Below are 25,986 nucleotides of genomic sequence, written 5' to 3'. Positions count from 1 at the left end.
TCTTCTTTTAAAGCCATCCAAGCTGGTGGCCATTACTGCATCTTGTGGGAGCAAATTCCATAGTTTAACTATGCGCTGAGTAAAGAAGTACTTCCTTTTGTCTGTCCTGAATCTTCCAACATTCAGCTTCTTTGAATGTCCACGAGTTCTAGTATTATGAGAGAGGGAGAAGAACTTTTCTCTATCCACTTTCTCAATGCCATGCATAATTTTATACACTTCTATCATGTCTCCTATGACCTGCCTTTTCTCTAAACTAAAAAGCCCCAAATGCTGCAACCTTTCCTCGTAAGGGAGTTGCTCCATCCCCTTGATCATTCTGGTTGCCCTCTTCTGAACCTTTTCCAACTCTATAATATCCTTTTTGAGATGAGGTGACCAGAACTGTACACAGTATTCCAAATGCGGCCGCACCACAGATTTATACAACGGCATTATGATATCGGCTGTTTTATTTTCAATACCTTTCCTAATTATCCCTAGCATGGAATTTGCCTTTTTTACAGCTGCCGCACACTGAGTCAACATTTTCATTGTGCTGTCCACTACAACCCCATGACATGTGGCCCTCAGGCCAAAAAGGGTTAAGGATTTGTCTACAGCAGGGGTGGCTGAGCTAGATGAACCAATGATGTACCTTGTTATAAAGCAGCTTTTCTAGGTTATATATTTAACCCCCTTCTAACCTGCCAGCCACCAAACACAATAGATAAATTTTATATATCAATCAGCTGGCAGATGCCAATATTTTATACACTGATGAAATTATTCAGAGGCATATAAAGAGGCAGGGAGTCCCAGCTTATGAAAGCTCATACAACAATAAGTTAGTCAGGTTTTAAGATGCCACAGGGTCCTTTGTCTTTTTAGCTGTACTAGGCATCTAATTTTGAGGAACCTAATAGCTGATCTCCAGATAAAAAAGGAAGTTGTTATATTAAAGCCACTATTATTAAGTTGGTCATTCCATCTGCCATTTATTATCAATGCCAGCTTTACAAGGACAGAAGGCACCTGAATGTCAATTAGCTATTTGTTATGTGTTGAGATAAAACTATCTTCACTTAGGAAGCTCTAAAACGACTGATCTGAAACATTCAGATGATTACTGTGTGCTTCAAGAGGAGAACCTGAGCAAGCAAGGCACCAAGTCTCATGAGAGGGAAAATATATATTTATATTTTGCAAAACAAATCTCAATGGCTTCAACTAGAATGTCGTGTACAGTGGGAGTGTGTCTTTTTTTAAAGGGCACCAGCCAGACTCCCCTAAGGGGTATTTCCAAAACCCCAGTTAAATATTGTCACACTAAAATGGAGAACCCCTTCTCAGAGTTTCCCCATGAGAAGATTTTTTTTCTAGCCAAATCTTCTTCTCCAAAATTTGTAGTAGTGGCTCTACTATCTCAAAGGAGAAAAACTGTTTGCCATTTCAAATTGTCAGTGCAAAAGAGAGAAGAGAGTCTAGTGCAATGGCACAAATTTACCCCCAGCCAGGGCTTCTAGTTTTGGTTGTGAGAAGTGACATTTTAAAAATATTTTTTCTGACACGTTTGGTAGCTCTCCTCCCACCTAGCATAGCCCAGGACTTCCTCTTTCCTCTGATCTTCCTCTGTCTCATTTTGGCACTGTGAAGATTAAAGTTTATCCAATTAGCCACCCACTGCCTTTGCCAAGTTAATCACTTAAATCTTTGAAATCGTCAGAGCACAGTGAAGTGTGCAGATAGCTTTTGATTATAGGAGCAGATTTAACTAATTAAAAGGCTTAGCACTGTGCCCAAATATAAAGGATGTTGGAGAGCTCTAATCAAGGGTTGTGCCTCTGCTTAACAAACAGCAGCTAATCTTCCCAAATGCATTGTTTCACTAGTTAATTCTTACAAAATTTCCCAAGAAACACAAATTAGTCAAACAGACCTTTCCCTAGACCATGGCCACACATGAAGGCTTTCAAGCCTTAGAGCAATCAGCAAGAGTGATTTAAAACAAAACCCAGGTCACGTAACATTGGGCTGTGTGATTAAGTACATTTCCCAGTGTGAATATGACAATGCAATAATAATATCTGAAGTGTTTTCAATACCTCAGTTTGGATACACAAACTGCTGTTAAATGTGGCTTATGCATTCTAAAAAACATCAGGTATAAAGCACTTAAAACACTCTGTATGACAATATAGTGAATATTTTCATTTTACAGTATATGGTGCTACTTTCATTTTATTTGCTATATTGATGCAATGGAATATATTAACATAATCACAGAATTATGGAGTTGAAAGGGATGTTGGAGGTCATCTAGTCCAGCCCCTGGCTGAATGCAGGATCTGCAGTGCAGGATGCAACTACAGCATCCCTGACAGGCGGCCCTCCAATCTCTGCTTAGATGCCTCCAGCAAAGGAAAATCTACCTCTTCCTGAAACAGTCTGTTACACTGTCAAACAGCTTGTACTGTTAGGAAGTTATTTCTAATGTTTAGCTGAAATCTGCTTCTCTGCAGTTTCCACCCATTGATTCAAGCTGTCTCTGGAGCAAAAGAGAACAAGTCTGTTCCATCTTCTGCATCTTCAATTTATTTGAAGACCACTATCATGCCTCTCCCTTAATCTTCTCTTTTCCAGGCTAAACATAGCCAGGACTTTCAACTGTTCCTCATAGGACTTGTTTCCAGGCCCTTCACTATCTTGGTCACCCTCCTCTGGACATGCTCCAGTTTGTCCATCTCTGCTTAAAATGTAGCACCCAGAACTGGACACAGTACTCTGGATGTGGCCTGACCAGAGTGGAACTATTTCTTCTATTGATGCAACCTACAGTTCCATTAGCTTCTTTAGCAGCCACATTGCACTACTGGATCATGTTCAGCTTGTGATCCACTAAGACACCTAGAAGCTTTTCACACGCATTGCTGCCAAGCTAGATGTCCCCCATCCTCCTTTGATTTTTATTTATACGTTTAAATCTAAATGCAGGACTTTATGTTGATTTAATTTCATTTTGTCAGTTTCCGGTAATGTCCCAACCTGTCAAGATAATTTTGAATCCTGATTCTGCCTTCTGCTGAGGCTCTTGGCAGACCACTTCATGATTTTTCTGCCTGTTGTAGCAATTGTAAATTCCACAGAATTCAAATTGTAATACAATAAAATACAATATATGAAATAAAAGAAACAATAGAAATACAATCAAAAATCAAAAAGAATATTTAATGCAAAGGATGTGTCACCTCCCATATTCAACCACAAAAATCACATGCCGCGGAACACCTAGTGAAAGCTCGCAGAACACTGGTGGTCTACAGACCACAGTTTGGGAAACTCTGTTCTAGAGCACTAATAATCAGATTACTGAAATCTATTAACTGCTTGCATCTCAAAGCCTTGGGATTACCAACATTTAGTGTGCATAAAAGCACACACAACGCACACAAATTAGGTAGTTCAAAGGACAATACAGATGCTAAGCACCCTTCCTGTAGAAGCACCCTACCTGTAACTAAAAGCTAGCTACAAATAAACCTTTTCAGAGCTTCTGAAAGATACTCAGCTTGGGCTCTGGCATGGCTCCAATGGTAGAAAAGAGTTCCATAATTCTGTGGTGGCTTTGTAAAAAGGGGGAGGTTCCCAGGCAGCAGGTTTGAATCATTACTGTGGCTAGCATTAGTCTGTGCTTTCACTTTGGGAAATATTAACTTCTTACAGGTGACATACACCATCTCATCACCGCCTTTTTAATTTTATTTCCCACTTTTACTTGAGTAGCAACATACTCTCCAAGCAACAAGAAGACACATCAAATCCCCTTCTTATAACACAAAGAGACCACCACATCATTTCATTTGCCATTAACCACTATATTGTTCTACCTGATTCTTCCCTTTCAACTTAAGAGTACAGTGGGAAGGTTGGTGCTCAGCTGAGGAAAAGTGTCCTGAGTCTCTTAGACATTCACTGACAAGATAAGGATGCACTTAAGAGAGTTCGTAATTCAAGAGAGTAGGCTGGAATAATGCCATTATTTCCAGTGGTATCTGTGACACCTGCCACAACCAAGGCTACAGAAAGCTAGAGACAGGGGCTTAGGACAAAGTAGAGCCTTTTCTCTAACTGCATTATAAAAGCTCTGCTATGCAGCCTCACTCTCGCCTTTAGCAAAAGCTGCATTATTAGTTTTGCAGGAAGGATGCATGGGACTTTTGACTTTTATTCTGTTAAAGGATGTCAATACCCATTTAATTACAGCTTAATTCATTGATTACGGGATGAGAGGTGGATGGGAGTGGGGGAAAGTGAACAGGGTTTCTGAAAATGTGGGATGTACTTTATAGGATGGATCAGATAAAAGAAAGGTGGTGTTAGCATACAGGAACAGGAAGAGGGAAAGATAATGCCTACTCACATTCAAAATAACCACCATGTCTCTACTATATCCAACCTACATGTCACAAGACTTCTAAATTCTGAAAAGGAAATACGAAAATAGAAATATACATGGCTGTGATGGGACAGAATTTGGCCTGTAATACAGAATGTGTGTTTTGTTTTGTTTTTAAATACACACTCATGAAGGAAGGAGCCATAGATCAACAGCAAGTACAGCCACATGAGAAGGGATGCAGATCTAATCACCAAGGACATGTATTTTCAAATAAAAAGTAAGAGTTAGTTTTAACTATCTTGACTGGCCAAGAGAGATCCACAGCAACCTCCATGGCCCAACAGAATTTGAGCACTAACAGTCTCTAACCAATATCTACATTTTTTGGCACAATAACATCCCAGTCTGCATCTGTGTTAGAATTGCTTGTTAATATGTGGTTTTTTTAATAATATGTTTTAACCCTTTTTTAAAAGATGTTTTTAAAGCTTTTTTTTTAATGTTTTTAGCGTTGTTTTGTTTTAATGTATTTTAAGGTCTGTTTTTATGATGTTTTAAAGTGTTTTTAGTGTTTCTGTTTGCCACCCTGGGCTCCTGCTGGGAGGAAGGGCGGGATAGAAATCAAATAATAAATAATAAAATAACATGCCCAGTACTTAATTTATTTTTTATTCAGAAGAGTAAGTATAGGAGGGAAAATGATAAAAACTTTAAAAGTTAAAAGGAATCTTGTGTAAGGTGCAATGCATATTTGAGGGTTCAGGGACAGAGAAATCTGTTCAACAATGATACCCTCTCCCCAGATGGCAGTTCAGTTGTACTGAAATCAATATGATAGTAAGGAGACATTTCTCAAGAAAATGTTTCATAGACTCACTTTGTGCTGTTGCTGGAGCATGAAATAAACAACAACTCAGCTCAGACAATCCATCAACATGCAAGTCTTTGCCTGATTGATTTACCATGCTAAGTTAAACTAGCCAAATGCAAAATCCTGCACACAGGCGAGCCGGAAGGATTTGCACTGCTTGCCAGTGGATTACAAGGCCATAAAAACAATTAATGGATTAGATATTCTTCTACCATTCTTCTCTCAACAACACAGACAATCCAAAATATATTTTCTTCACTTTAAATGTGTTAGGTTATGCATATATGCTTTAACAATGTCAAACCTCTATGTAGGAGTAGCAAAAAGAGAATGAGATAGTTCATCAAAACCCAGCTAGCAACCGGAATCATTTTTAAAATGACTATTGCTTCTTTTTCCTTTAGCTCAGAACAAGTGGCAACAGTTTAAAAATTAAAATGAAATACAATCATTAATATTAACATACAGCCATTAAGTATCACTAAATAAACAGTATCAGTAATGTAAAAATTACACCTTGCACTGATTTGCCTGATCAATACTGTGCCACCTTTCCGAATTTCTATTGCAACTAGCTTTCTTATTAAAGCATAGATCTCCACAGCTCCCATATTCAGACAGCTAAGAGCAACACTGCAAGGGAAACACTCTAAATCACAGGCCACCTGTGGCATTGGACCACATTACTGTATTTCTTCTGATTAGCCAGAATTTCTTGTCTGTGGCCTAAAAGAATTCCAAAGCACATCGCCATCCTGTGTAGATCAACTACATGCCACTGCCTCTTTTTTTCTCATCTCCCTTCCTCCCCCATCCCACACACCATTTTACTTTTAAATTCCAATCCATGCTTGCTTTTCCTGTGGTCATTGCTGGTTGAAGTTCCGCCTTGTGTGACTTACGAGGCCATCTCTAACCCATCTCTGTTAAAGTCTGCTTTGGCTTGACCTTAGCTCTGAACCATTTAGAGAGTGGTAATACTCAAACCTTTTAGAATGACTAGCTTTAATGTGACCTCCAGCTCTGATTTTTCACTCAATTCTCAATGCAGTATTTGACACTCAGTTTAGCAAGTCTATAGTCCGTGAATACAGCAGCTACAATGCTGTAGCCATGGGCTAGAGGCATAGACACTAGAACCCTCAGCTGAGTCTAATACTGTAAACTGGTCAAGGTACTCAGAGAAGGCATGAAAATGAATATTCTGAGGAAAAGCAAAAATGACCACACACAAAGTTCCTATAAACCGAGCAGGAGAGATCTGTGTAAAGACAGGATACAGAAGGGGTGCATCCTTTTCCCCATCATCCCCAGTCAGTATGACAGGTCATCAGGGATTATGAGAGTTGTAGTCTGGCAACATTGGAGGGCCACAGGTTCCCCACTCCTGGGGTAGAGGCACACAGGTGTTTCAGAGATGCATTTGAGACACAGTACTCTCATGCATGCCTCATTTAGAAGTGGCAGTACTATACCTTATCACATCTGGTTCTGTGCCTTCATTTTTTAAAGATGCCTGAAGATGTCGATGTCGCGTGAGAAGATCATCCACTAAGTTCTGCCGTCTGTCTCCTTCAAGTTGTGTTCTGCAGGAACTGGGTTAAGGCTGATTGTCAGAAAGAAATGAGAAAATCTCTCATCCCTTATATCCCTGTCCCATCACCGAGATCTTCAGGACAGTAACTTCTAGTGCTCTCCCACACCACAGACGCATGGCTAGAATCAACTAGGAGCTGCGTGTTCAGTGTTGTGGGCCTAGTTTTATGGAACATCCTTCCAGTTGAGGTCAGACAGGCCCATCATTACTGAATTTCAGGTGCCCGCTGAAGACTTTGTTTATTCCAGCATGCTTTTTAATTGAACTCTGATTTTATTGTTTTAACTCTTTTTAGCTCCATTGCTTTGACTCTTCTGTACACTGCTTAAAGACTACTGTAATTAAGCGGTATTTAAATTGTCAAAATATACATAAAGTAATAAATGCCTACACCTCATATTTTTGGTATTAAAAAGCAAAACAAATCAAGCCACCTAGGAATGTTCGATTCATCCAGCCAGGAAGAACCACACACATACCTGTCAGCACAAGAAGTATCATGCTGGATTTAGACCAGAGTTACGATATCTCAGTTCTGTGATGTCTAAATAAGGAACTGTTGTTATCTGTCCTGAGCACTGAATTGAGGACAGGCTGCTATCATTTTTATAGAACTTTTCCATATGTAATTTTTTTTTACAACTCCTACATCATTTTATAAGTATATAAAACACATACAATATATTAAAAAACAACAATAAGGTGACAGAAGTCAGAACTACTCAGTTATTCTTAGCAGAAGCCTGACTCACGCATGTAGCTACCTAAAGCAGTGTTGACTTGTAACACAACCAGATGGGCACAGCTTCCAAGTATACACCCACTTAGGTGGTTGCATATGTAAAGTGGGCCCCAGTCGGATCTAAAATAACACTTGCTACAGCCCATTTAGTTAGGAATGCCTCAGTGAAGTGCTTTCATATGCTGCACAAACACCTGAAATAAAACGAAGACTGCAAATATTTCTCCTGTACTTGGTTTTTCCCCAAGTTGCTGAGGATGTTTTAAAAACACATAACACAATTTAATGGTCTAGTTACTTTTCCAAAATAGGAAGGGCTGCACCCACTCTCGTCTCAGGAGCTTCCCTGGTATCACAGCTGTTTACATGGATACATCTGACGTGTTGATACAGAGTGAAGCAACATGTCCTTCAGACGATCAGTCTTTTCTTTGAGATTTTGCAACAGGAACCTGATGGCAACATCGAGCTGAAGGGAGACAGGAAAGAAGGTAAGTAAGTGAGATCATCTCATCAGTGCTGCAATAAATTAGCAGATGAGACCTTCCAAAACATGGGGGCAATAATAAAAACAGCATATAGCTTCTTATTATTACCCCATCAAAGAGAGAACAGCTACCTATATAGAATAGGGTTTTAAAAAATAAATAAATAAATCTATCAGAGCTTCAGGCAGCTAAACCAGAAGGTACACCTATAGACTTACTCATGTCTCTGAGTTGTTATTGGCCTGCTGGCTTCTAATTCAACTATGGGTTTTGTGAGACAATGTCTTCCAAAGTTTTCAAAACACAAGGAATTTATGAAAAAGGAAGCCAGTTGTAAGCAATGGGCTTCGAAAAAGGCTACTCAACATAGATAAGTTTCCCCACTTTGGATCCATCCATAAAGCCCATCAATTTTAACCGAAGAGCTACAGTCGACCCTCGTGACAATGCCATAATGCCAAGGAGCCTCAGTTGGCCCTGGACAGCCGGGCTGCACAGCCCAATAAAGAGAGCCAGCCATCTCAGGAAGACAGCATAAACAGCACAGGGCTCCTTCTTACCCACAGGGAACTGCAAATTTGTGGGGGACTTGGTGCTAAACCAGTATCTCATTCTGGGTCAGAACTTCATACACAACAGTATAGCTCTCTGGTTGCGATCTGTTGAAAGTCAAAAGCATCAAACTATGCTAAAGTGGCATAAGCTGACCGCTAACCCTGTTAATGTCCAGGAACCCCCCAGAATCTTATGTCACTATAATCCAAGATAATGAACCAATACCATCCACTCACAAGACCTTTCCCAGGCTACAATTCCTTGAGAACTAGCAGCTCCCACAGCCATCCAGTGCCTTTGTAACACAACAATATAAACAACAGACCTGATTTATGTACATGTTGGATCTAAAAGCAAAATAAGGATGGATGGCAGATTTCATTAACACCCCTACACTAAGTGCATTTACTTGGAAGTAAGATTCATTGGTTTTTTTAATGTGATTTACTTCCAAATAAATCTTAACTTCTCAGGAATACGGAGCTGCTGCATCAGGACAAGGCGGCTGGAAGAGGTTAAGGAAACAGAAACAATATTCAGTTTGAGGTCACAATACACTAGAAGAAGTTTCTGCAAAACAAGATCAATTTTAAATACAGGAGTTGTACAAGCACCTGTGCTCTTATGTTAATATAATTCATAAGAAAGGGAAGTATTCTTGATAGATTCCTGTCCTGTGTGGACTTACAGTAACTAACCCCCCTTTATTAATGTATACTTTTTATTGTAAAAAGCTCCCAATGTTCTTCACACAAACACTACAAATTTTATCAACCAACAAAACAAAAGATGAGGGGGAAGAAAAAGAGTAGAAGATAAACACATTTTAAAGGTGGCACACAATTTCTTTGCCTCTCAGTCACAATGGGAGTAGAATTGCTCAGTTTTCTCACTACATTTTTTTAAAAAAACACTCGTGCATAAAAGTGGCAAAATCTCAGAAAAGCAAGACACAGCTGACATTTTCCCTACTTGGCATATATGACAGAAGGACATTTTTCTTCATTAAAACTTTCCCTGGCCACAGACAACATGACTGAGCTGCTGAATGTTTTTCAACATCAGCCCATAACATCAGCTGTTATGACAATAAATATTGCAATTGTTGGAAGCTTGTTTACACTGGACTCAAATGCTGGCTTCCTACTTGCTCACTTAGCAACTGCCTCCAGCTCTGCTCATGCACAAACATGGAAAGTTTTCTTCACAGAACCATTTGTCAATGGAGCAGTGTATTTTGTAACACGAACCACTGTTCCCACAGCATGGCGAGAGTGCAAAGGAACATTAGGAGGCCCTGACACATCTGCACTAGGTTGCTGCTCTAGTTAAGGATTCCTCCTTACAGGATCAAGCTCTCAAAAATATCGAACAGACTGTTGTCCAAAAGGAGACAAAGGAGTGCTTGCAAAACAATTAACCGATTCTGGAAGAGCAAAAAAAACAAACCCATCACTGGAACAGGACTGAGATTGAAGCCAGAGAGTTTCATTATAAAATGTAGCTGAGTTTCCTATCTCTAGAAGCCCGGATTTGATTCAACACAGCAAGCATGAGTGCCACAGACTCACCAGTACTATGCTATCATTTTCCACAGCAATTACTTCAGTGTGACAGGGACACATCGATATTCACTTGTGTCAGAGAACAGTAGACCAGTCAGGCTTCAAAGGCAAGCACAGCCATGCAAACACACATTTCAAGATATACATCCTTCTTTCACACTTGTGCTGTCTCCTGTGTGAAACACAAGTATACCCACAGCACACACACACTGCATGAAGTGCAAAGCAGTCCTAAATGAGCAGGGGTTCTCACCTTACCTCTGGATTCTCCTGTCAAGTGAAAGTATAATGGGTTTTGCAATCTTACATAATGCGAGTCATTTCAGTCAGGTTTATAAAAGATTTTCCAGCATGAGCTGGCCCTTTACCTGACAGCCAGGGCTTAACTTCCATATTTTAGGATTAATAGCATGGAAATGAGAAGCTCAGTCCTGTCGCAACACTGAATTTGTTCTGGTGCTGTTGCCTCCTGTTAAGGGAGAGCTGAAAGTACTCACTTGACTGAGAGGGAACAGAATTGCAGTAGATGTCCAGAACAACCATTTTACCTCACAACAATACTATGTAAAAGTACTATGCCCATGTCCTGGGACAGAGATGCTTATCCTAAATCAAGAACGCCATCTTTCCAACCGATATTAGGTGTATGTATCCTAAACTTGTAAGACAAAGCAAGCCACTGTAAAAAATTTCCAGAAATATTTGTTCCAATTTTTATCTCTTTCTGTCACTAGGACTCAACAACAGGGTAGTAACCAGTTACCAGTCTCTACAGACCCAGCCTCTCTGAGCACTTAGGTTCAAAGTGTTTGATGAGCCTTTAAACAGCAGCAGCTACCATGAACACCTTCCATGGATCTTAGAGGTTTGAAATTTATTTATTTATTTAACTTGTATCCTGCCCTGTCCCAGCAGGACCCCAGGGCGGCAAACAAAGCACTAAAACACTTTAAAACATCATAAAAACAAATCTTAAAATACATTAAAACAAAACAGCATTAAAAACATTTTTAAAAAACAACCTTAAAAAAGGGTTAAAAACATTATTAAAAAACATATTAAACAATTCTGACACAGATGCAGACTGGGATAGGTCTCAACTTAAAAGGCTTGTTGAAAGAGGAAAGTCTTCAAAAGGCGCTGAAAATATAGCAGAGATGGTGCCTGCCTAATATTCAAAGGGAGGGAATTCCACAGGGAAGGTGCCACCACACTAAAGGTCTGTTTCCTATATTGTGCAGAACGAACGTCCTGATAAGATGGTATCTGCAGGAGGCCCTCACCTGCAGAGCACAGTGATTGACTGGGTATATAAGGGGTAAGATGGTCTTTCAGGTATCCTGGTCCCGAGCTGTATAGGGCTTTGTACACCAAAACTAGAACCTTGAACCTGGCCCAGTAGCAAATGGACAGCCAGTGCAATTCTTTCAGCAGCGGGGTGACATGTTGGCGATACCCTGCTCCAGTGAGCAGTCTCGCCGCCGCATTTTGCACCAGCTGCAGCTTCCAGACCAACCTCAAGGGCAGCCCCACATAGAGCGCATTACAGTAATCCAGCCTAGAGGTAACCAGTGTGTGGACAACAGTGGTCAGGCTATCCCGGTCCAGAAACGGCTGCAGCTGTCTCACCAGCCAAAGCTGGTAAAAGGCACTCCTAGCCACTGAGGTACCTGGGCCTCTAGCGACCCCCAGGCTACGGACCTGCTCTTACAGAGGGAGTACAACCCCATCCAAAGCAGGCAACTGACCAATTATCCAAACTCAGGAACCACCAACCCACAGCGCCTCCGTCTTGCTAGGATTCAGACTCAGTTTATTGGCCCTCATCCAGCCCACCACCAAGTCCAGGCAGCAGTCCAGGGCTTGCACGGCCTCTCCCGATTCAGAGGTTAGAGAAATAGAGCTGGGTATCATCAGCATACTGCTGACACCTCACCCCAAAGCTCCTGATGACTGCTCCCAAGGCCTTCATATAGATGTTAAACAGCATGGGGGACAAGATGGTAGCCTGCGGCACCCCACAGCACAGCTGCCAGGGGGCTGAAAGACAGTCACCCAATGCTATTCTCTGCGAATGACCTTGGAGATAGGATCGGAACCACTGTAAAACAGTGCCTCCAATACCCATCTCACCAAGTCGGCCCAGAAGGGTACCATGGTCAATGGTATCAAAAGCCGCTGAGAGATCAAGTAAGAACAACAGGGTCGCACTCCTCCTGTCCTTCTCCCGATAAAGGTCATCCATCAGGGTGACCAAGGCCGATTCAGTCCCATAACCAGGCCTGAACCCAGACTGGGATGGGTCAAGATAATCTGTTTCATCCAAGAGTACTTGCAATTGCTGCGCCACAACCCTTTCCATCACCTTCCCTAAGAAGGGGGTATTTGCAACCGGTTGGTAGTTGTCACAAACTAATGGGTCCAGGGTGGGCTTTTTCAGGAGTGGTCGAATCACCGCCTCTTTCAAGGTGGCTGGAACCACTCCCTCTTGCAATGATGCGTTGACCACACCCTGGATCCACTCAGTCAGACCCCCTTGTCCACGTCATCAGGCCACATCAACGGAAACCGTTCCCAAGAAGTTGCAGTAGACGTTGCACTGGACACCTCATTGGGGACTACAGTAGATGTGGATGGGGCATCAAGACTGCTACGGAGGCAAGCAACTTTACCCTCAAAGTGCCTTGCAAACAATTCACAGTGGGCCTCCGAAGGGTCTAAGACTCCATTTCCTGGAGTTGATGTCAACAGACCCCTAACAATACGGAAAAGCTCCACCGGACGGCTACTTGAGGATGCGATGGAGGCAGAGAAGTGGGCCTTCTTCGCCACCCTCACTGCCACACAGTAGGCATGGTTATGATGTTCTACTCGTGCCCGATCAGCCTCACAGCACATCTTTCGCCACTTGCACTCTAGCCATTGTCCAGCCTGTTTCATTGCCCTTAGCTCACTGGTGTACCAAGGTGCACGCCGGGCTCCACAGTGCCGGAGAGAGCGCTCGGGGGCAACCGTGTTGAGAGCCCAACGCGCCTTGCTGTTCCACAGCGTGACCAGGGCTTCAACAGGGTCACCTGCTCTATCTACTGGGAACTCCCCCAGGGCATTCAGGAATCCAGTGGATTCCATTAGGCTCCAGGGGCAGACCATCTTAATCTGTCCACCACCCCTGCAAGGAACGATCGGAGCCATAAGTCTAAACTTCACCTGGAAGTGATCTGACCATGACAATGGGGTGACATCCACCCCCGCTATCTCCAGACCACCCCTTCCTCCATCTGGAGCAAAAACCAAGTTGAGGGTGTGCCCTGCCCTATGTGTTGGGCCAGTAACAAGTTGAGACAGCCCCATGGTCGTCATGGAGGCCATGAAGTCCCGAGCAGGAACACTAGAGGTCTTCCTCAGTCCCCTCGTGCTGCAGCTGTGAAATTGAACAAGCTGTGTGCTAATCAAGAGGACACTCACTGTTAATTTTAATGGATATAAGACAAATGTTAAGCAAGGGAGAGGATGGTCCCTGAGGTATGCAGTACCTTAACTGTACTTTCACCATTCCTCTGATATCTGTTGCGTTCTTGAATTTTTTCAGCAACCTCTTGGGCAGTGTGGCAAGTGGAATCATACATCGATGACCTAAAAAAATGATACATTTTAGATAAATACACATATGCTTCTCACTCATAATTTCATCTTTATTGTTCATCAGAACCAGTTTATTCAGTCTTTTACTACTGGCTCCCAGGCCAGTAAAAATGGCTGCTTCAAGTCAAGGACAGCTTATACTTAAAAGAACATCCTTCTAATTTAGAACATAGCTAAAAAAGCCAACAGAACAAATACCCAATAGAGACTCCAAGACATTGAACAGCCACAAAGTTTAAAGGAGTCACAACACAGAAGATACTGAAAAACACTTGAGGGTTTTCAGCACACTATCACAATTGGCAGCAAGGGGTGATATTATATGTATTTATTTATTTCCTATCCCTCCTTTCCTCTCAAAGGAGCCCAGGGTAGCATCTTCAAACACTGAGAATGGTCATGGTTTATACACATCTACTAGGTGCTTGAAGGTGTACATCACCCCTAAATGCTTTAAGTATTCCCCATAGAAAACATAGGCGTAAACATAGCAAACATGCTGACTGCTGTGAAGTGTGGATCAGTGCTCCGTTTCCCCATGTAACGCATGAAGTTAAAAATAATCCTAGATACCAATTGCTTCCAACATGCAAACACTATGTGTTACAATTCCCTGAGTTCTCTGGGAAGAGGAACTGACTGACAATTGCAACTCTGTGAGGGGAACAAGGGTCTCAGGCCATGGCTGTTGAAAGTGGAATAACAGTGGAATAAATGTATGGTGTGAATGTGGCCAAAGTTATTCATGTAACATGTGGGGTAAATAGTACACATTATAACATATATACTTAAAACCCAATAAACAGCACTTCCGGGAAGGGTGACTTAGCCTGTGCCTGCTTTTGAGACGGGCTCCTGCCTCAAAAGAAGCTTATTCAGATATATCAGTCAGTTTTTTCTTTTTTTTTTGACTGATTAAACTTCTCCCGGGTAGGGAGAAACGAAGAGATTAACCTCAAAGCCTATTTTTGTTGGGACGACCAGATCTCATTAATTTATGGGACGAGGTCCAGCCGACGAAGGTGGGACGGATTTTTAACAGCAAGCTCTATCTGATAAAGCGAACGTTCACCTTATCTTCTAAGAGAGAACGCACTAACAGGCAAGCACCCTTCTTTCTATATTTTTCTTTTACTTGACTTAAATTGTTGCTGTTTAAAAGAGATTTGCCAGATTGATCAGTTTTTGACATCTCACTGGGGAGCCATAACTTCTCTCTGCTACGCACTAATTAATAGCTTATCTCTGTTTTTGTTGCAAAAAGCTGTCCTGGATTTGCATTCTAAAGATATACACAGAAGAGGGATTTCTATTCCAGATTTTTATTTTGAAAAATATTATACTGTTTTGAGACTACTCTCTTTTTGGTCTATTTTATTTTGACGAATCTGTTTCTTGACGATTGCCATTAATTGTTTCGATCCTGGGAACTGCATTTTGTTTACTTAACTATTGGAGAGATAAGGCTGTCTGCTCTGTTTATACTGTGATGTCACCAAGTTTGGAGTATTAACCCAATTGTTGCTGAAATAAGAAGTGGTTTTCCTATATTTTTCTTTTAAAATGGCAATTAAGAAAGTGGCTGAAAATCTGGAAATAACTATGTTTCAGAAAATAATGGATGAGATTGAGATAATGAAAATTGAATTGAGTAAAATGAAGCAGGAGATTAAAGATATAAGGGTCCCTGTGAGAGAGGTGACCCTGGAAGGGGTCCCTGTGAGAGAGGAGACCCCGGAGATTGGAACAGGGGTCCCTGTGAGAGAGGTGACCCTGGAGACTGGAATAGGGGTCCCTGTGAGAGAGGAGATCCCGGAGATTGGAACCAACGTGGAACAGGAACAAGATTTGGAGTCTATGGACTTTAGAAATAAAATCTATTGTTTGGAACTCAATGTTATCTCTGAAGAAATGAATGAAGATTCTAGAGATAAAGTTATCAATGGCATGGATAATCTTCTGGACTGGAATGATGTGATGGAGCCCAATATAGAGAAAATCTATGGAATTAACTGCAGCCATGTGACAATGGAAAAACTTTTAAGAGATGACCCAGTGTATTTTGAAAAAAAGAACAGAGATATGATTTTACAGCAGTATTTCAGCAACCTATTCAGAATGGATGGCAAGAAAATATTTGGGATAGAGGTAATCCCCATCAGACTCTTACTATATGACTATGGCTTTGACAGCAAGATTATTATGGAATACTGATAATGGAAGATTGGATATTGAAATTACTGGACTTAACAAGACTACTGAAGATGGAAGATGGAAAATGGAACTAATAGAGATAATAGAACAATGGCTACTGAAATTATTGAACCTAACAGATTCTGATGTGATGGATTAATTGAAATGTTTATTTTGACTATGGTTATGACAATAAGATTATCATAATTAGTAATGAGATGGATTAATCGATATGCTTATCTGGAAAAAAAAATTGATAGATATATTTCTTAAAGAATTGAAACCTCTCTTTGACTTTTTGTGGAAAGAATAAAGTAATGTTTATGAGATTTGATGATTAAGTAAGATAACTACTGGAGGAAAGTGATTTTATAATATGACTTAAGAGACAGGATTGTTATATATTATAGACTTATAACTGATTTGATCTTTGACAAATGGGAAGTCAATATTTTACTCTTTATTTTTTATTTTTGTTTTTTTTTTTTTTCTTTTTTTTCTTTTTGTTTAACTATTTTTGATTTTGTTTTTTGTCTTTGAATGTTTTATGATTTTGTCTTGTATGTTTTATGAAAATCTGAATAAAAATTATTGAAAAAAAAAAAAAAAACCCAATAAACAGAACTCATTAAACTACTACTTGCATTTTTATACTATTTCCTAAACACCCAAATGTAGAACCTGATTTAACATACTCACCTTTATTTGACCAAGTCGTCTTTTTGCTACTCTAGAAATTGTAACTTTTGTAATTTAACTTGAAGATAATCTGCACTGCACTTCATATACCATTTTGTTTAGTAAAATATTTATACCCAGCCTTTCCATTAAAAAACAAATAAACAATGCTCAAGGTGGCCACAGAAGGATCAAATTAGTTACATTTTTATCAGGATAAATTATTATCTGGTTAATTGATCCATTTGAGTCCACATCTACTTATGGTATTATTAATCGTGAAATATTTAAAAATCAATCACAGTGTTCATTTAATACTCCTGTTCAGCTAATTTATTGAAAAATAATGGCAAATTCTTCTGAAATCAGCAGGATTTAACAATACTTAAGGACCCAATTACTCATGCTCTCAGCTTTACTGCCATGTATCAATCATTGTTGCTTAATAAGGGAATGCAGGTTTGTTGTCAGCAATGAGCATGATCAGACACCACTGGAGTCCATGGACCAGCAGGGGGGGCATAGACAGAGACAATGGGAAATACTAATGCGCTACCACCTCTGAGAGGACTCATGAGCATTCTCAGATACATATACAAGACTGTAGGCTGCCTCAGGTGGCTAATATGGAACAAGAGAGATCTAGTTTGCTGTGGCAGCATCTTTGACCATTGAAAGCACTTATTTGCTTCACCAGACCACAGATATTATGGGGGTATGGCGATGCTGGTCAAGCACAAGCCAGTCCAACTTTTGCAGCAGCTGCTGCCACACTAAACTCTAGCATTAGTCTCCTGCATCCTTCTGCTGCTCCGAGAAATGGCAGTGCTAAGGTCTGAACCTCTGACAAGCAGTGGTGAAGATGTCTTTTGGGAGCTGACTGAGGACAGTGGGCTTGGGTCAAGCACACATACAACTGTGGGAGAAGGGAATACTACAGATCTCTGGCTCAGGACTCACAAAACCTAGAGACAACCCCCATTAGTTTACAGCTAAGGTTATTTTATCAATTCAAGCCTCGCTGCCCATTTTCCCATTTGATTCTTTCTTTCCCACATATGCAAGCTTGTAAAGCACTTTAGCAGTCTAATACCACTATATTGTGAAATGCTCTATATGACACACTGTGCCAAAGTTAAGGAGAGTAAGCTTATTTATAGCTGAATATTAACTGCAATGTGTGTAGGCCCCATTTACAGTCTCTGGATGATAAAAGTCATCGGCTATCTACAACATCATAAGGATATATAAAATTGTACAGCAATATAACCACATTTCAGACACTTCAGATCAAGGTCTTGTTCCTAACATATAAAACATTAAACAGCTCAGAAGGAGGTTACCTGAAGGACCGCCTACCCCTATATAGACCAATAAGATCACTTAGATCATCTAAGGAAATTATACTCATGGCACTGCACCCTACAGAATATCATAGAGTGGAGGAACTAAAAACAGGCATTTTCCACTGTAGCCCCTACAATTTGGAATGTCCTTCCCTCTGCCATACATGAAGGACCATCAATTATATTATTTGCTCAAATCTTTTTGCACAGGCTTTCTTTGATCCATAATTTTGAATCCTGTATCACTGGATTTCTATTTTCTTCTGCTGTTTTAATATTGATCTGTAGTGTTTGTACACCACTTAGACATGTTTTATTGTTAAGCATTTTAGAAATATTTTAAATAAATAAGGATCAACATTTTGTGTTCCTTGGTTTTATAAGCAACCAAGAGTCAATTCATACATGCTGTATGAAAGTATGGGGCAACTGTCTTAAACACTTCCTGCTAAAATCTACAATATAGACTGAAAAGTAAACATAAAAAATTGTTACTGGTGCCCATGACAACAAACTTAAAAAACTAATCTGCCAGTAACATATTGTGATTTTAGCTGAACAAAAAGAGATGCGTAGAGTAGTTATGTGAACTAGTCCTAATTTGCTTGACTTACCATTAAATGCAACAGGGCTAGTGATAGACAAACTCGCCTTGACTACCTCAATTTCTACCCCCCACCAAAACAACTTTCTTTGCAAGAGCTCAAGGGGAAAAAGAGTCTCAAGTCCTTATGAACACTTGCAAGATGAGCTTGGGAAAAAATAAGTGAATTAGGATCAAACTACATAGTATATTAATTGTTTAGTTTGCTCATGCATGTTAGTGTTTCTCTTCTTTTAAAAGAGCAGCTACAGGGGAGATTTAACTCTTTCTTCCCATTTAATTGTCCTGACAAAAATCAAACTCCACCAACACCCAGACCTATTTAGCACAGGAGAGAAGCTGCCGCTGGCTTCTCCATAAGTGGATGACTCTGAGCTTTCTGAGTGATCCTCATCCCCTTCCACAAGAAATGGTGCATTGCTGGCAAAGCAACTTGAGGAACTAGCGCAAACTCCACAGCAAGCAAGACCTGAATTCATAGATCATAGAATCATAGAACTGTAGAGTTGGAAGGAGCCTATAAGGCCATCAAGTCCAACCCCTTGCTCAATGCAGGAATCCAAATCAAAGCATTCCCGACAGATATCTATCCAGCTGCCTCTTGAATGCCTCCAGTGTTGGAGAGCCCACTACCACTCTAGGTAATTGGTTCCATTGTTGTATGGCTCTAACAGTTAGGATGTTTTTCCTGATGTTCAGTTGAAATCTGGCTTCCTGCAACTTGAGCCCATTATTCTGTGTCCTGCACTCTGGGACAATCAAGAAGAGATCCCGGCCCTCCTCTATGTGACAACCTTTCGTTTACTTGAACAGTGCTATCCTATCTCCCCTCAGTCTTCTCCAGGCTAAACAGGCCCAGTTCTTTCAGTCTCTCCTCATAGGGCTTTGTTTCCAGTCCCCTGATCATCCTTGCTGCCCTCCTCTGAACCTGTTCGTTTGTCTGCATCCTTTTTGATGTGTGGAGTCCAAAACTGGATGCAGTATTCAAGATGAGGCCTAACCAGTGCTGAATAGAGAGGAATTAATACTTCACGTAATTTAGAAACTACACTTCTGTTAATGCAGCCTAATATAGCATTTGCCTTTTTTGCAGCCACATCACACTGTTGGCTCATATTCAGCTTGTGATCAATGACAATTCCAAGATCCTTCTCACATGTCATAATGCCGAGCCAACTATTCCCCATCTTATAACTGTGCCTTTGGTTTCTTTTTCCTACATGTAGAACTTTGCATTTATCCCTGTTGAATTTCATTCTGTTGTTTTCAGTGCAATGCTCCAGCCTATCAAGGTCCCTTTGAATTTTCTTTCTGTCTTCCACAGTATTAGATATTGTATCATCTGCAAATTTGATAAGCATGCTCTGTACCTCCTCATCCAAGTCGTTAATAAAAATGTTGAAGAGCACTGGGCCCAGGACCGAGCCCTGTGGTACCCCTCTCGTTACTTCCACCCAGTTTGAGAAGGAACCATTGATAAGCACTCTTTGAGTACGATTCTGGAGCCAGCTGTGGATCCACCTGATAGTTGTTCCATGCAGCCCACATTTAGCTAGCCTGCTAATCAGAATATCCTGGGGCACTTTGTCAAAAGCCTTGCTGAATTTGAGGTATATTATGTCCACAGCATTCCCACCATCTACAAGGGAGGTTACCTGATCAAAAAATGAGAGAAGATTCGTTTGGCAGGATTTGTTCTTCATAAATCCGTGTTGGCTCCTAGTAATCACTGCATTGTTTTCAAGGTGCTTACAGATTGACTGCTTTATGATTTGATCTAGAGTTTTTCCAGGGATTGATGTTAGGCTGACTGGTCTCTAGTTCCCCGGTTCCTCCTTTTTGAAGATAGGGACAACATTAGCTCTCCTCCAGTCATCCAGCACTCCACCAGTCCTCCACGATTTTGAATAGACAGCGGTTCTGAGAGGTCTACAGCCAGTTCCTTCAATACTCTAGGATGCAGTTTATCGGGCCCTGCTGCTTTGAACTCATTCAAAGTGATTGGGTATTCCTTGACCGTTTATCAATCTCAAGCTCCAATCCTGCCCCTTCTACTTCATGTTTCCCTGGAGGGTCACAGATCCTTTTTTGGGAGAAGACTGAGCCAAAATGGGAATTGAGCACTTCTGCCTTTTCTTTGTCATCTGTTATCATTTTGCCTTCCTCATTGAGTAGCTGTGCCACCATTTCTTTTCTCGGTATTTTACTATGGATGTACCTGAAGAATGCTTTTTTGTTGCTTTTAGCATCCCTCGCTAACCTCAGTTCATTCTCAGCTTTAGCCTTCCTGACACCATCCCTGCAATTCCGTGATACCTGCCTGTACTCTTCCTGTGTGGCCTGGCCTTCTTGCCACTTCCTGTATGTGTCCTTTTTTTGTTTTCAGGTCAGCTCTAAGCTTTTTGTGAAGCCACATTGGCTTCTTCTGTTGTTTCCCCCATTTTTTCCTTGTTGGAATTGCTTGCCATTGTGCTTTTAGAATTTCCTTTTTTAGAAATTCCCACCCATCTTGGACTCCTTTTCTCATTAGGGTCGCTTGTCATGGAACCATACTTACAATTGTTCTGAGTTTATTAAAATCAGTTTTCCTGAAGTCCTGGTGCTCGTATGGCTACTCTCAGCTTTTGCTTCTGTTCAAATCAAGAATTCAAGTATGGTGTGGTCACTTTCCCCCAGAGTTCCCGTAACTGCCACTTCATCCACCAAATCATCTCTATTGGTTAGAATCAAGTCCAGGATAGCTGATCCTCTGGTTGCTTCCTCCACTTTCTGTAGGAGAAAGTTATCTCCAACACAAGTCAGACATTTCTTGGAGGGGGCATGTTTGGCAGAATTTGTCTCCCAACAGATATAGGGATAATTAAAATCCCCCATTACTACTACATCATGCCTCCTCGAAACATTGGCAATTTGCTTTTCAAAAGTTACAGTCTCATCTTCTCCTTGATTGGTAGTAGTAGACTCCAAGCACCACATTCCTTTTATTACTTGCCCCGTTAATTTTAATCCAGATACTCTTGGTGGAGCTACCAAGCTCATCTTCCTTTATTTCTGTGCAGGGATATATATATTTTAACATATAGCGCGACTCCAACTCCCTTTTTATTCCTTCTGTTCTTTTTGAACAAGTTATATCCTTCAATTGCTGTATTCCAGTCATGGGAGTCATCCCACCAAGTTTCAGTTATACCTATCAAGTCGTAATAGCCCTCCTGTATTCAAGTTCATCCTGCTTGTTTCCCACGCTCTGCGCATTAGTATACAGACATCGAAGACCATGTGATTTATAGCTTGGCTTCCTTACTACATTTTTCTGAGGACTATTACTGGTCCCTATTACAGCTGATCTCTCTGTTCCTGTTACTGTGCACAAGCCTTCATCAGTCGTTACCACCAAGTTTACCTCTCCCTCCGCCCTTAGGATTCAGTTTAAAGCCCTCCTGATGAACTTCTCCATGCTGTGGCCAAACACATTCTTCCCAGTCCTTGTGAGATGCAACCCCATCACTTGCCAGCAATCCATCTTCCAGGAAGCATAGCCCATGGTCCCAGAATCCAAATCTCTCACATTGGCACCACCTTCTTAGCCATTCATTCATATGGAATATTTTTCTTTCCCTTTCTACTCCTCTTCTAAGTACTGGAAGGATGGATGAAAAAACTATCTGGGCCCCAAAGTCCTTGAGTTTCCTTCCCAGAGCTTCGAAGTCTGATGTGATTTCTTCATAGCTCCATTTGGCAGTATCATTTGTTCCTACATGGATGAGGAGAAAGGGATACCTGTCGGTGGGCTTGATGAGTGATGGCAACCCTTCTGTCACATCTCTAATCCGTCCTCCTGGTAGACAGCATACCTAGCGAGTCCACAAATCTTCTCTGCATACTTGGGTTTTGATCCCACATAGTAGGGAGTCTCCCACTACTAGTACTCTTCTCCAGGGCTGTGGAGTCGGAGTCGGAGTCGTGGAGTCGGAGTCGGGAGCAATTTTGGGTGGAGTTGGAGTTCGAAGCAATTTCGGGTGGAGTCGGAGTCAGTAGAAATGTACCAACTCTGACTTCCAAATAAATTTTGATTGACAAGAAGCAATTTTGGGTGGAGTCGGAGTCGGACAGTGGAAAAATAGAGGAGTCGGAGTCGGACAGTGGAAAAATAGAGGAGTCGGAGTCGAAGGTTTGGCATACTGACTCCACAGCCCTGCTCTTCTCTTCTTGTTGTGGGGCGAGGTTTCACTGGCCCTGCTTGATTGAGCTTCAGCCTCTTGCTCGTTGTCACACAGGGTCTTCAAAGAGGTTAGGCCTCTAACCCCAATGGGGTAAGGCCTTCTTAACTGAAGGAGTTCACCCAGCTCTTATCCAAATGCCCTGTCATGTGAAGAAAACAGGAGGAAACCAGGGAGACAGCCTTTTCAGCGGTGGCTCCTGACCTGTGAAAAGTGCTCCCCAGGGAGGGCTGCCTGGTCCAACCCCACAATGCCTGGCCCTGAATAACAAACACATTCTCTTTCCTTGGGCTTTTTAATCTTTTACTCCTATTAGCTTTTGTGAGTTTAATTTTTAATTGAAGGTTTATCCTGCTCTGAGCCATTTTATTATTACTCTGGATATTTTTATAACACTGTATTTATTCCTCTCTCTCTAAACCACCCTGGGAATGCCAGTGACACTAAAAGTCAGTGTGAATTTTTTGGAAATATACTAAATATTCCAAACTCCCCAATTTAAGTCCCCGTCACAAAAGTCCTAACCAGAACTGCCCAGAATGTCTCACTCAGCATACAAAACATATAATTTATTTAGATTTTTAATCCATTTTATCCAAATAAAGACATCCAATGAAGCTGAATGTTGGAAAATTCAGGACAGCAAAAGAAAGTACCTCCCTCCTACAGGAAGCAGTAACCAGCTTGGATGACTTTAAAAAAGGATTAAACAAATACATGGAGGATAAGGCTAACAGTGGCTACTAGCCATGATGCCTGTGCTTTGCCTCCAGAGTCAGAAGCAGTATGCTTCTGAATACTAGTTGCTGGAAGCAGCAGGAGGAAAGTGTTCTCTTGTATTCAGGTCCTGCTCTCAGGCTTCCCATGGGCATCTGGTTGGCCACTGTGAGAACAGGATGCCAGACTAGATGGGCCACTGGCCTGATCCAGAGGCACATCTTATGTTCTTAAATATTTAATTTATTTATCTATCTATAAAAATATTTGTATACCACTATTTCGTTAAAAACATCAAAGCAGTTTACAAAACGTTAAAGAAAAAAACGACCACCACAGAAAAAAACATTAATACAATAAAAACAAAGGTCAACTTTTGCAAAAAAAAAAAAGCATCTTCTTAATTGCCTGCATAAGCCTGGAGGAACAGAAAAGTTTTCAGCAGGCACTTAAAAGTTAAAACAGAAAGCACTTGCTGAATCTCTGTTGGCAGAGCATTCCAAAGAGCTGGGCCGATGACACTGAAGGCTTGATTTTGTATCAATGTTAAATGAGCCTTGCCAACTTGGGGGATAACCAAACCACTCCTGCAGATGATCTCAAATGATCAAGCTGGGATGTAAGGGTTCAGACAGTCCCTAAGATACCCTGGACTTAAATTATTCACGGCTTTGTAAATTAATAAAAGGACCTTGAACCTGGCTCAGTAGTGGATGGGCAGGCAGTGCAGATGTATTAAAAGTGGTGACACATATTGTCAGTCATGTGCTCCCATCAGGAATCCGGCCACTCCATTCTGCACCAGCTGGAACTTCCGAACCAGAGCCAAGAGTCCATTGCAGTAATCCAGCCTCGAGGTTACCAACACATGGACTACAGAGGTCAGGCTCTTCCTGTCCAGGAACAGCCGTAGCTGATGAACCAGACAAAGCTGGTAAAAGGCACTCCTAGCCACAGAGGATATTTGGGCCTCACGTGACAAACATGAATCCAGGAGTACACCAAGGCTACGGACCTAGTCCTTCAGACGGATCATGACCCCATCCAGAACAGGTAATCTGCAGGACATGGGAACCATCTACCCATACCCAACAGCCTACATCTTCCCAGGATTCAAGCACAGTTTATTGGCCCTGATCCAGTCCACTACAGCATTCAGACACTGTTCCAGAGCATTCAGTCTTTCCTGATTCAGATGCTATGGAGAAATAAAGCTGCATGTCATCAGCATATTTTTGACAACTTGCTCCAAAACTCCTAATGACTGCTCCCAAAGGCTTCACATAGATGTTGAATAGCACTGGGGAGAGATTAATACCCTGCAGAACCCTGTAGCGCAAGAACCAGGGGGCCAAGAAACACTCACCCAGTGTTACTCTCTGAACATGACCCTGAAGGTAAGAGTGAAACTACCATAAACAGTGCCTCTAATACTCATCCCACTAAGTCAGTCTAAGAGGATACCATGGTCAATGGTATCAAATGCCGCTGAGAGACAGAGCAGAACTAACAGGGTCGTACTCCCCGTCTCTCTCATGATAAAGGTCATCCATCAGGGCAATCAAGGCTGATTCTGTTCTAAAACCAGGTCTGAATCCAGACTGTGATGGATCTAGATAATCAGTCTCATCCAGGAATACCTGAAATTGCTCTATAACCACCTTCTCCTCCACCTTTGCCAAGAAAGGGGTGTTTGCAACTGGTCTATAGTTGTTATACTCCACTAGGTCCAATGTGGGCTTTTTAAGAAGTGGATGGACCACCGCCCCTTTAAGGGCAGCGGGCATCACACAAAGATGTGTTTACTACACCTGGGACCCATTCAGTCACTCCACTCCGGCTAGCTTTAATAAGCAAGAATGGACAAGGATCTAATGAGCAAGTGGTTGGGCGCATCACTGCAAGTATCTTGTTCACATCATCTAATCCTTGCCCGGTCTGTTTCATCAACCACAGCTCCTCAGTATACCAAGGAGCAAAACTGTCTCCACAGCATAACAGGCAAATGGGTACGTAAACCCCCAAAATAGATTTAGTCTAACACAAATATCTGTATGTGTGTTTAATGGAAAAGAATCTTGTCATAAGCAATTGACAAGTAGTACAAATATATTACACTTCAAAGGAGGAATTTTGACAGTTTGTCACATAAGAAAAACCTGTTAAATTTAGCTCTGCAATCCTGTGCAACTATCCAAGACACAGGAGACCTGCCTTTCTTTATTCCAATCGCACTAGGTGCAGACTTTTTTCTTTATTGCTACAGTTCCACGATGGATGAAGCTGCATCTACAGAAATTCTCCCATCTATACAGCAGTACCCCATACTGGAGTAGTGATGGTGAGGGCAGAGAGGGGCAGACCCCACACAGCGGGAATGGGGGACCTGT

General features: G+C 41.4%; 1 protein-coding gene across 4 annotated transcripts in view; it reads right to left on the bottom strand.

Annotated features, from left to right (window-relative positions):
* Window positions 1-25,986, bottom strand: part of STX8 (syntaxin 8) — a 169,888-nt gene that overhangs the window by 120,201 nt on the left and 23,701 nt on the right. For all 4 annotated transcript variants that reach the window (XM_061616501.1, XM_061616500.1, XM_061616499.1 and 1 more), the window contains exons 2-4: window positions 13,730-13,829; window positions 7,963-8,057; window positions 6,725-6,835 (exon numbers count right to left, since the gene is read on the bottom strand). In XM_061616501.1, coding sequence (XP_061472485.1) covers window positions 6,725-6,835; window positions 7,963-8,057; window positions 13,730-13,822 — 299 coding nt within the window. In that variant the 5' untranslated portion in view covers window positions 13,823-13,829. The remainder of the gene's footprint in view (window positions 1-6,724; window positions 6,836-7,962; window positions 8,058-13,729; window positions 13,830-25,986) is intronic.

The sequence above is a fragment of the Rhineura floridana genome, chromosome 3 (genome assembly GCF_030035675.1).
Source record: "Rhineura floridana isolate rRhiFlo1 chromosome 3, rRhiFlo1.hap2, whole genome shotgun sequence".
Classification (NCBI taxonomy): domain Eukaryota; kingdom Metazoa; phylum Chordata; class Lepidosauria; order Squamata; family Rhineuridae; genus Rhineura; species Rhineura floridana.
This window is presented reverse-complemented; position numbering and strand designations above follow the sequence as displayed.